This window comes from Myotis lucifugus, unplaced genomic scaffold, assembly GCF_000147115.1.
Source record: "Myotis lucifugus unplaced genomic scaffold, Myoluc2.0 scaffold_54, whole genome shotgun sequence".
Lineage (NCBI taxonomy): Eukaryota > Metazoa > Chordata > Mammalia > Chiroptera > Vespertilionidae > Myotis > Myotis lucifugus.
In genome coordinates, this window is record NW_005871102.1 from 4,937,767 (window position 1) to 4,950,397 (window position 12,631).

General features: G+C 39.0%; 1 protein-coding gene and 1 non-coding gene across 8 annotated transcripts in view; one reads left to right on the top strand and one right to left on the bottom strand.

The window, feature by feature from the left end:
- Positions 1-12,631, top strand: part of CEP350 (centrosomal protein 350) — a 115,905-nt gene that overhangs the window by 81,161 nt on the left and 22,113 nt on the right. For all 7 annotated transcript variants that reach the window (XM_014456060.2, XM_023754001.1, XM_023754000.1 and 4 more), the window contains 3 exons: positions 4,973-5,184; positions 8,432-8,576; positions 9,588-9,748. In XM_014456060.2, coding sequence (XP_014311546.1) covers positions 4,973-5,184; positions 8,432-8,576; positions 9,588-9,748 — 518 coding nt within the window. The remainder of the gene's footprint in view (positions 1-4,972; positions 5,185-8,431; positions 8,577-9,587; positions 9,749-12,631) is intronic.
- Positions 3,001-3,107, bottom strand: LOC111826114. Its single transcript, XR_002829360.1, has one exon. It is a non-coding gene; the product is annotated as a U6 spliceosomal RNA (small nuclear RNA).

The following is a 12,631-nucleotide window of genomic DNA, read 5'->3' on the forward strand; positions in this document are numbered from 1 at the left end:
GAGATTGCAACACATCTGACTGACAAAGGATAGTATCAAGCACATGTAACTACTCCTGGGAGTGAAAAAGAAATTGCCAACTATGATTTAAAAAAAAAGAATAGGCAGCCTGGCCAGAGTGGCTCCATTGGTTGATTGTCAGCCCTGTACACTGAAAAGGTGGCTGGTTCGATTCCTGGTCATGACACATACCTGGGGTTGTGGGTTCAGTCCCCAGTCGGGGCACGTACAGAAGGCAACCAATGGATGTTTCTCATATCAGTGGTTCTCTCTCTGTGTTTCTCTCTCTCTCTCTCTCTCTGCCTGTCCTCTGGTGAGGGTTAAAAAATAAAGAAAGAAAACACTTTTTAAAAATAGACAAAAGAGCAGACACTTCACAAATTAAGAACTCCAAATAGTCAATAAACATATGAAAAGATGCTCAACTTCATTAGTATCAGGGCATAAAAACCATAAAGAAATACCATTGCATACCTGAATACATTTTCCCCAAATTTGGTGGCTTAAAAAGTTTTTTATGTTATCACTTCTGGATGCCAGAAGTACAAACTCAAGGTGTTGGAGGGATTCTTGATTCCAGGAGACAATTCTTTCTTTCCTTCTCCTAGCTTCTGGTGGCTAAGCAATAGGCATTCCTTGTATCTGCATAATTCCAATCTCGCATAATCATCTTCTCCATGTCTGTCTTCTCTTTTGTCTCATAAAGAAACTTGTCATTAGATTTAGGGCATACCCACATAATCTAGGATGATTTCATCCCAAGATCCTTAATTACATCTGCAAAGATCTTTTTTCCAAATAAGATTATATGTCTTGGGGTGGGGGCTCATCATTCAAGCCATTTACAATACTAACTAAACCTGTTCTTATGTAGGTGGAACAAAGAACGCCATTCCACTTCTGGGTATATACGGAAAAGAACTGAAAACAAGTTTTCTAAGAGATTTGCACACTCATGTTTATAGCAACATTATTCACAATAGCCAAAAGATAAAAGCAATCTGGTGTCTGTCAATAGATGAATAGATATATAAAATGTAGTACATACATGCAATGAAATATTCAGCCTTAAGAAGGAAGGAAATTCTGACACATGTTATAACATTGATGAATCTTGAAGACATTATACTAACTGAGTTAAGCCAGTCTCAAAAGGACAAGTATTTTATTACTAGAGATCCGGTGCACGGATTCATGCACCAGTGGAGTCCCTCAGTGTAGCCTGCGGGGATCAGGCTGAAACCAGCAGTCCAGTGCTGCCTGCCGCTCCTGCTTGCCTCTTCTGCTTATCCCAGCCCTGCTGTGCCTGCCACCGCCGCCACTGGGTAGGCTCACTGCTGCTCCGCTGTGGTCTCCGGGCTGCAGTGGCCAGCCGTGAGCCCTGTGTCTGGTGCTCGATGGTCAGCTGAGTGGCGCTCCCGCTATGGGAGTGCACTGACCACCACGGGGCAGCTCCTGTGTTGAGCGTTTGCTCCCTGGTGGTCAATGAGTGTCATAGCAACCGGTCATTTGGTTGTTTGGTCAACTGGTCACTTAGGCTTTTACATACATAGATTCCACTTATATGAGATACCCTTGAGTAGTCAAATTCATAGAGATAGAAAGTAAAATCATTGTTGCTAGGGCCTTTGGGGAGGAGAGAATGGGGAGTTAAAAGTACAAAGTTTCAGTTTGAGATGATGAAAAAGTTCTTGTGATGATGATTGTACAATAGTGGGAATGTACTTAACTTCACTGAACTATACACTTAAAAGTGGTTAAGATTGTAAATTTTGTTATGTGTATTACCACAACTTAAAAAAATTAATTTTTTAAAAGTTGGGTTGTATAGTAAAAGGTCTAGAAAGACACACAAAGCAAACCCTACTTGACTGCCATTGGTTTATTTTTGAGGTACAGAAATTGGGCCAATGAAAGTGGTTGGGGATAATTGTATAAACCAGTGATGGCGAACCTTTTGAGCTCGGCGTGTCAGCATTTTGAAAAACCCTAACTTAACTCTGGTGCCATGTCACATATAGAAATTTCTTAATATTTGCAACCATAGTAAAACAAAGATTTATATTTTTGATATTTATTTTATATATTTAAATGCCATTTAACAAAGAAAAATCAACCAAAAAAATGAGTTCGCGTGTCAGAGGTGTCATAGGTTCTCCATCACTGGTATAAACTAATCACTTTACATACATCTGCACAGTTTCAAGGTTATTTGTTTTCTACTATGTTCTTGTATTATTTTTATGACTTAAAAAATAAGCGAAAGACAAAAAAAGAGAGAGAGAGAGAGAGAAGACTGCCAAAATGAAGTCTTCCACAGACAGCAGATTGGAGAACCTTTGGTAGTTATCTGTCAGGACGTAGTAGTACAGGTGACTTTCATTATTTTCTTTGTACAATTTTTATATTGTTTGAACTTTTAAAATGAGCATTATGTTATTGTTATTGAACAAAAAAAAAATATTGTTGAAGGACATAAAGCCAAACTGTAGAGGATTCTTCTATTGCCTACTACCTAAAAATTAAATCATTTTCTAAACCATTTAAAATTTATTCGCATTCTATTTTGGAATACGTGAATATCCTTGAGGATTTTTAGAATTCCTTCATTTAACCATTCTGATTATGCTACACATGAACAATATAAAAATATACCTATTTATTTATTTATTTTTATTGTCTAAAGTTTTACATATGTCTCCTTTTCCCCCAATTGACCACCGCCCCCCACCCCAGCCATTCCCACCCCAGGCAAGTCCCCACCGCCCCAGTGTCTGTGTCCATTGGTTATGCTAATATGCATGCATACAAGTCTTTTGGTTGCTCTCTAACCCACCCCCCGTCCCCTACCATTTGTCTCTGGATCTATTCTTGTTCATCAGATTATGTTGATCATTATATCCCACATATGAGTGAGATCATGTGATATTTATCTTTCTCCGACTGGTTTATTTTGCTTAGCATAATGCTCTCCAGTTCCATCCATGCTGTTGCAAATGGAAAAATATGGAACACTTCATGAATTTGCATGTCATCCTTGTGCAGGGGTCATGCTAATCTTCTCTGTATCGGTCCAATTTTAGTATATGTGCTGCCAAAGCGAGCACTAAAAATATACCTTTTTAACGTTTAAACGGGAGTGCTTTTAAATATCAGGTTATCCTTGTTTACTTTGGGGTATAGGTATTATCTATAATAATAAAAGCATAATATGCTAATTAGACCAGACATCCTTCCAGAAGACCTTCTAGATCAGGGGTGGGCAAACTTTTTGACTCGAGGGCCACAATGGGTTCTTAAACTGGACCGGAGGACCGGAACAAAAGCATGGATGGAGTGTTTGTGTGAACTAATATAAATTCAAAGTAAACATCATTACATAAAAGGATACGGTCTTTTTTTTTTTTTAGTTTTATTCATTTCAAACGGGCCGGATTCGGCCCGAGGGCCGTAGTTTGCCCACGGCTGTTCTAGATGAATTTCGTGCATCCGGGGCCTCAGGCAGAGGCGGCGCTGGTGGGACAGATATTAGGGCCCAAAATCCTTAAGTGGGGTTTAGAATTAACTATATCAAATGTTAGCATTACTGACCACCAAAGTATAATATAACCAAATTTTTGTGGGGCATTGTATCTGTAGATACAAAGAAGGAAAGCAATTGCCATTCTTAAGATTATACAATACTAGAGGCCCGGTGCACGAATTTGTGCACAGGTGGGGTCCCTTGGCCTGGCGAGCGATCGGGGCTGATTGGAGCTGTCTCGCCCAGTCCCAGTCAGGGCTGATCCGGGCCAGTTGGCCAGGGCCAGGGACTGCAGGAGGTTGGCTGGCTGCAGGAGGTTGGCTGTGGGAGTGCACTGACCACCAGGGAGCAGCTCCTGTGTTGAATATCTGCCCACCGGTGGTCAGTGCGCGTAATGTTGACTGATCGTTCGGTTGACTGGTTGTAATGGTCGCTTAGGCTTTTATATATGTAGATAATGTCAAGTATTTTCTGTTTAGCCCTGACTGGGTGGCTCAGTTGATTGGAGCATCATCCCATGCACCAAAAGATTGTGATTTGATTCCCAGTCAGGGCACATACCTAGGTTGCGGGTTGGTTCTAGCCCTAGTCTGGGTGTGTACATGGGACAGCCAATCCATGTTTCTCTCTCTCTCTCTCTCTCTCTCTCTCTCTCTCTCTCTCTCTTTCTCTCATTCTCTCTCTTCTCCCTTCCTTTCTCTCTAAAAATCAATTAAAAAAAGCATACCCTTGGGTGAAAGTTAAAAATAAAAGCATTTTCTGTCTAGTGTCAAACATATTTCTGTTTTCTTAGAAAGAGCACAGGCCACAATGGACAGGAAATTCCAGAGGCAAGACAGTGCTACAGATTCTGAAAGTGCTAATTTAAGTTCAGAGTGTATCTCCATTGGTGCATAAGCCATACTTTAGTCATTTTTATTGCTATGTAGCATTTCATTGTATAAATATACCATAATTTATTCTTTTTACTGTCAATAGACATTTGCATTTCTTCCAGTTTTTGACCATTATAACAATCCTGCTAATGACCATGTATATATCTCCTGCGGTTTATATGCAAGATTTCTCTAGGATGTATACCTAGGAGTGAATTTGCTGATCATAGAGTTTTCATCTTTTCCAAATTCTACCAAATAGTCTTCCAAAGTTATTGAACCAATGAATATAATAGTTGTGATTGCTCTTCATCTTCACAAACACTGAGGGTGTCAGTAACTGTCATTGCTGATTATATGTTATATATATAATCTCTCAGTGTGTGTGGGCCAAAATTCTTAATTAGACTAATAGACTTTATAGTAAATGTGGTTCATTAAATGATAGGACTAAAAACTTATATTTAAATACAACTAGTGAAATTATGCTAAAAATAAATATAAAGTATAACAGTGGAATATTTCCCTTGACCAAGATTGTGTACTTTTTTTTGTTTTCACCCTCTCTTTCTAGAAATAGCAAGTGAGGCGGAATCTCCAGTACTTTCCTACTCTCATCTGCACAGTGAAAGCTCTATTCCAGAAGAATTAGGCAGCCCTGCTGTTGAATATAGACCTTCTGAGTCCATAGCTCAGGAGCAGCCTGGTAGTCCAGATCACAGTATACTTACTGAAGACATGGTTTTTTCACAAGAACTGGAATCTTCTACTTCTCCTAGTAAACATGTAAGTTAATGTATATTTACTAGAGGCCCAGTGCACAAAATTAGTGCACTCATGATGGTGGTGGGGAGTCCCTCAGTCTGGCCTGCGCCCTCTCGCAGTCCAGGAGCCCTTGGAGTATGTCCGACTGACGGCTTAGGCCCACTCCCCACAGTGGGGAGCGGGCCTAAGCCGTCAGTCGGACATCCTTAGCTCTGCCGCTGCAGCGGGAAAGGCTCCTGCCACTGCCGCTGCACTCGCCAGCCATGAGCCAGGCTTCTGGCTGAGCGGCACTCCCCTTGTGGGAGCTCCTGCATTGAGTGTCTGCCCCCTGGTGGTCAGTGCGCATCATAGTGACCGGTCGTTTTGCCGTTCAGTTAATTTGCATATTAGCCTTTTATTATATAGAATATCTTAAAGCTTTAGGAAAAAACTGTCTAAAAGGTATATTATTAACAGTTATAGTCTTGTTGCTAATGACAGTGTCAACTATCATAACTAACATAGTATATGACATTTGAACAAAAATAAAGCTTTTCATTGACTTCTAAAAATTTATAAATATCTGACCTTTTGCTTTAGTGACAGTTATAAAATTATATGCAATTAAGTCTGTTAATATTGAGGGTATAGGAAAGAGTATGTGGGAATATCACAAGTTATTAAAATCTGCTTTGTCATAATAACAGAAACAATAAGAGCTTAAACAGTGTGTCTTTTCTGAAATGTAGCTTATAACTGCTCTATAATGTAGTTTATAACTGCTCTATAAACTCATAGAATAAAAGTAAGGTTTCATCGTTTTAAGGCAGGATCTGAAATGGTTATTGATTCTAAATTAGAATAGTGGTCACTTTTAGAATAAGAAATGTTTTCCACGTTGTTCTTAATTCTATACTTCATAAATAAAATTTAGCTGGTAAAAATTTAAGCTACAGACTTAACTTTTTTCTTTTTAGCTTGAGTTTATAAAGTTTATAAAGGAATTAACCTAAAAATATCAAATATTAAATGGACACAAACATTGTGAAAGCCTGTCTATGTTTTAAAAGTAATTCACCTAAATTCAGAATGGAATATACTTTGTTAAAGTGTATGTTTATTGTGGATGTGAAGAAAGAATAGCATTTCCCTGTTGGAAAATCAGTCAGATTCACGTGTGTGACAACATATGAAAAATTTAGATGATAGATATCATTTTTTTATCCAATGAAGAGCCCATCCCATGTTATGTTGCAAAATATTCCAATGCTTTGTGCACATACTTGAAAACAGAGCTTTTAGGTTGTAAAAAGATTTTTTTTACATATTTTTATTGATTTCAGAGAGGAAGGGAGAGGGAGAGAGAGATAGAAACATCAATGATGAAAGAGAATCACCGATTGGCTGCCTCCTGCACACCCCCAACCGGTGACTGAGCCCACAACCCAGGCATGTGCCCTTGACCGGTATCGAACCTGGGACCCTTCGGTCTGCAATCTGATGCTCTATGCACTGAGCCAAACCAGCTAGGGCAGGTTGTAAAAAGATTTTAATGACATTTTCATATTAGTGATTTCTTGGTTATTATCTGTAAATGGGCTTATTGTATATATAATTTACTTGTTACATGATTCCTACCTTCCAGGAATTTGCAACCAAACTATGCCTTTTTACATAATCTTATTTATCACTTGCTATAAATTGATTAGATTTTACCTAGCATCCTTATTGAGGTTCAGGATAGCCACTATCTGATCGAATACTAAAAATGTGTTGTTTTCTCCCAAGAAAATATATAAAGGAAATCAAAATTAGTGTACCTTAAAGTGGTTTTTATAATAAAAATAATATTTATTGAGTGCGTAGTTACCAAAGGCCAGGTAGTATGCTGAATGTCTTATGTGGTTAACCTCACAGTGCTCACCCTGAAGCTTAGCAGGCTAGGAAACTTGCCCAGAGTCATAGGGATAGGAAGTGATTGACAGCAAGGAATCAGATCAGGCTTTCTCACTTCCAGTTGACATCAAGGTAGAAAGTATGTCCTTAGTAATCTCTTGTGGGCAGTCTTCTTATGCTCTGTTTGCTTCCCTTCTTCCTTCCCTCTCTTTCTTCAATACAAGAAGTACATACTTAGTATTTAATTTTTTTTCATTTTATTGAGATATAATTGACATATAACACTGTATAAGTATAAGGTGTGTAGCATAGAATGACTTGACACACATATATTATGAAATGATTGCCACATTAAGTTAACATCCATCACTTCATATAGTTACCAAAAAATTCATTTTCCTTGTTATGAGAATTTTTAGGATCTACTGTCTTTTTTGTTTGTTGTTAGTCCTCACCCAAGGATATTTCTACATTGATTTTTAGAGAGAGTGGAAAGGAGAGGGAGATAAAGAGGGAAACATCAATGTGAGAGAGGCACATCGACTGGCTGCCTCTCACACACACCCTGATCAGGGCTGAGGAAGGAGCCTGCAACCAAGGCATGTGCCCTTGACTAGAATTGAACCCAGGACCTTCAGTCTGCAGACTGACACTCTATCCACCGAGCCAAACCAGCTAGGGCAGCAACTTTCAAGTATACCACACAGCCGTGTTAACTACAGTCATCATGTGCCACATTACATCCCCAGTATTTATTTATCTTATAACTAGAAGTTCTTATCTTTGACCACCTTCACTCAATTCTTTCATTCCCCATCCTCCATCTCTGGTAACCACAAATCTGATCTATTTTTTCTGTGAGTTTGTGGGGTTTTTTTTAGATTTCACATACAAGTGAGATCATGTAGTATTTGTTTTTCTCTCTCTCTGACTTAATTTCACTTAGCATACTGCCCTCAGGGTCTATCCATGTCATCATACATGATATACCATCTATTTGTTGATGGAGAACTGCCATATGATCCAACATTTACACTTCTGGGTAGATGTCCAGAGGAAACAAAATCACTATGTTGAAGAGATATCTGTACCACCCCAATTTAGTATGTTTTAAATTAAAAAGAATAAGAGGTAATATCACTTATACAATAATTAGTACTAGTTCATTATAAACATCTTTTAAAGTATGTTTTTCTATAACTTTTTTCTGTTCCTTTAAAAAATTGACGTCTTATCTTTTATAAAATTTATAGTGTTTTTTCATTTTTTAAGTCATAGAGTTATTTCAAATTCTTTGTAAATAATATTTGTAACTGGTTAATATCTGGAGTTTTAAATAGAATTTACAGCTATATCATAGACCAGTTCTCATTTAGTTTTTCTGTTTGCACAGTCACCTCCCAAAAGCTGCACGTCTGTGTCAAAGCTGGAGTCCAGCAAAGGAAGTTACAAGATTGGAGGGCAATGTCGTCCACCTGTCAAGTCCCATCAACCCAGTTACAGTTGGTCAGATGAGTCAGTATCTATGACACAGTCAGGTAAGATTTATAAAGAAGAGTTTTTTACTTTGTACCATACTTGAATTTTCTTAATAAGCTTTGTCTAACCATATGTTGGTATGATGTTATCCTTTGTTGCATTTGCCATAAGCCTTTTTTCTTGCCAGGATTAAATTTCATAGTTCTTGGCTTTTCATTGATAATTAATTATATCCCCAATTACACTAAATATGAAAAACTTAGATTATCTGGTGTTAACGGGCGTCATTTATTCATCAGGCATTTATTTTATTTTATTTTTTTTTTATATATTTTATTGATTTTTTACAGAGAGGAAGGGAAAGAGATAGAGAGTTAGAAACATTGATGAGAGAGAAACATCGATCAGCTGCCTCCTGCACATATCCCACTGGGGATGTGCCCGCAACCAAGGTACATGCCCTTGACCGGAATCGAACCTGGGACCTTTCAGTCCACAGGCCGACGCTCTATCCACTGAGCCAAACCGGTTTCGGCTTCATCAGGCATTTATAGTATTTTTTTCTGTGTCAGGCATCCTTATATGTTCCTATTGTGCTCTGTGCTTCCACTTGTTACACCAGACAGCACATCAGTTGTAACCTAATGTTACCCAGCAGGTCTCCCCTCCTAGAATACAGACTCCTGGAAAGGAGAGTCTATATTTTGTTAACAGTTGTAGCACCAGAACCTAGCAGGTCCTTTGCATTGCATATGGTAGGTAGTTATTAAATGTTTCTTGAATGAATTAACGATGACCATGAGGAGAGATGGGAGGTGATGAAGCAGGATAGCAAATCACTAATACATTCTTTTTCAGAAGCTCAGATTTCTTATTTTTAAATGTTAGGTTGACTTTGCCTTTTTTTTAAGATTTATTTTTCAATTACCATTTACTTAATATTATTTTGTATTAGTTTCTAGACTGGCTTTGTTTAAATGGAATATTACATTGCTGCTTTTCATTAGTAGTTATTTAGTTAACTTTATTTTTAAGTTAAAATTAAATAAAAGATTTTATATCTCTTTCAGAAACTACATCTGACCAGAGTGACATTGAAGGTAGGATCAGAGCTCTAAAAGATGAGCTGCGGAAAAGAAAATCAGTTGTGGACCAGTTGAAGAAGGAACAGAAAAAAAGGCAGAAGGAAAGACTGAAAGCCCAGGAAGCCAGCCTGATCAAACAGTTAGAGGTTAGACATGGGGGGAAGGTGTTTATAATGTCAGGGCTAATGCAGACGTGATGCCTCAGATGTTTTTAATATATTAACAAAGTAATGAATTAGGATTTTTCAGTATTACTTGATGTCACATTTTATTCTAACTCTGAAAATAAAAATCCGAGGCTATCTAAACAAACTCTTGCTTATAACACTAAATTAAATATTAAATTAAAATAGTAAATACAATAATAGTATTAAAATGAATTTAAGTATTATAATAAGGTTTTTTTCTGAATAAGAAAGATTAAACACCCATGAAAGAAAGATTACTAACCATGCTCTCTTAAGCAAAGAACCATTAGGTAAATAATTCTAGCTATTGGAATTATTACTGCCCTTTTCCATTGATTTTTAATTTTTTTTTAGAAAGAGCTGGGGAGGAAAGGGGAGAGAGAGAGAGAGAAACATTGATGTGAGAGGCACATCTATTGGCTGCCTCCTGCACACGCCCTGACCAATGAGGGTGGGAATCCTGCAACCCAGGTACATGCCCTTGACTGGGAATTGATTCTGCAACCCACTTGTCTGGGCCAACACTCTAACCACTGAGCTACTAGCCAGGCTGTTACTGCCTTAAAAAAAATTTTTTTTATTGTTAGAAGAATGATGTTTCATGCCACACAACTTATTAGTATGGCTCTTTGTACTATTTGGATGGTTCCTAAATAACTCTAAACTTGCCTTTTCTCCCAGAAGCTAGCAGCCTTCCCTGATTCTGTGGGCTGGAAATCTGATTTTGATAGCTTCCTCATTCTGTTTTCTCCTATCCATTCAGTCACCAGATGCCATTGATTCCCTTTTATAAAGCTTCTTGCTGTCCCTTCCTATTCCGACTGTCATCAGACTATTTGGCAGTACTTGACCTCTTGCCTCTACTGTGTGCTTAGCCTCTTCAATGTCTCTGCCTCTGGTTGCTTCTCTAGTGCTTGCATACATTCTGCCAACCTAGTGTTCATTATAGAATTGGTTGGAACTTCCTACTCATCACAAGAATCCCTTCTCGTGGCATCACCAGAGAAGATCATTCAGCTTCTACCCAAACACTTCTAGTAAAAGGAAATTTCAAATTATCAAGGCAGTTGGTTTCATTGTTGGACTCGAGGTGCTCTAAGTATTAGAAAGCTCTTTGTTAGGTTTAGCCAAAATTTCTGTCCTTTTAATTTTCCTCTTGGTAACACCAAACATGTGTTTGTCCTACATTTTGTAATTAAATTTATCAAATATTCAAGTCCCTGTTTATGTGCCCAGAAGTCAGCTAATTACTTTATATGTATTTTTCATTTATTCTCAAAGAAACGAAGTGTGAATATTACTATCCCTGTTTTGCAGATGAGGAAACTGAGTTTCAGTGAGATTAATGATATCCAGGGACACATAGTTTAAATGTGGTAAAGCTAGGGTTTTAATCTAGATCTAATTCTAAATCCTGTGTCCTTACTGATACACTACACTATCTTCCACCTGGAAAATGGCCTGCTAGCAGACCTACAAAAAATAGACATTTACACAGTTACACAGTTACACAGTGGGATTAGGGACTGGGGTTGAAATTCACAGATGTGTAGAATTAAGAAAAAGTGGTTAAGATACTGTGGCCATACTGGGAAGTTCATGGAAAGTAGTGAGAAACCAAATTTAAATATAAAGAATCATGTTCAGGACCTTAGAAATCAGACTGATGAGTTTGGACTTCATCCTGTGGGTCAGTAATCTTCAATCTGACTACACATTGGAATTAACTGAGGAGCTTTTTGAAAAATACAAATATCCAGTCTCACTCCTAGAGATTTTGATTTAATTGGTCTAGGGTGGGCCCCAGGATTTAAAAGCATTACTATAGGTAATGAGCCATTGAAAGCGAAATGAAATCTATTAGACTGAATAGCATTGCTCAAAAATGTTCATTAATGGATATGTTAGCCAGAAAGATCTCTAGAGAAGTGCATAAGAATCTATTTTAGTCAGTATTTTACTAAATGGTTTGAATAAAGACCAAAGAAAGTTCTGTGTTTAGGTTTTCAAAGTATCTACACTAATAAAAGAGAAACATGGTAATTAGCGTACGACCGCTACCCTTTTCATTGGCTAATCAGTGAGTATATGCAAATTAACTGCCAGCCAAGATGGCGGCCGGCAGCCAGGCACTGAAGCGAGCATGAGGCTTGCTTGCTGCGGACTCCAACGTTTCCCACCTCACTTGCCGGCCTCTCAGTTGCAACTCTAAGCAACTATGTACTATGTTGCAAATAAGAAGCTAAACAAAACTCCAGAAACCAGCCGGACTGAAAGCCAGGCGGACCGAAACTTTGTATCAATGTTTTCAGCAGCGAGGCCTCAGAGCTAAAGCTGGCCCAGAATAAAAAAAAAAAGAAAAGAAAACAAGGAGCGGTTGGAAGCTTTAGTCACTCGCCAGCCGGAAAACAGCCCTCAGCCCCTCACCCAGACTGGCCAGGCACCCCAGTGGGGACGCCCACCCTGATCCAGGACACCCTTCAGGGCAAACCAGCCGGCCCCTACCCGTGCACCAGGCCTCTATCCTATATAGTAAAAGGGTAATATGCTCCCAGCACCGGGATCAGAGGAGCAGCAAGGCTCCCGGCACCGGGATCAGCGTGACAGGGGGCAGCGCCCAAACCCCCTGATCGCCCTGCGGCTCTGTGTGTGACAGGGGGCGGGGCCACAACCTCCCTATCCGCCCTGCTCTGTTCGTGACAGGGGAAGGCACCCCAACTCCCTGATCAGCCCTGCTCTGTGCCTGATGGGGGGAGCTCCCCAATCCCCTGATTGCCCTGCGGCTCTGTGTTTGACAGGGGGGAGCTCCCCAACCCCCCTGATCAGCCCTGCTCTGTGTGT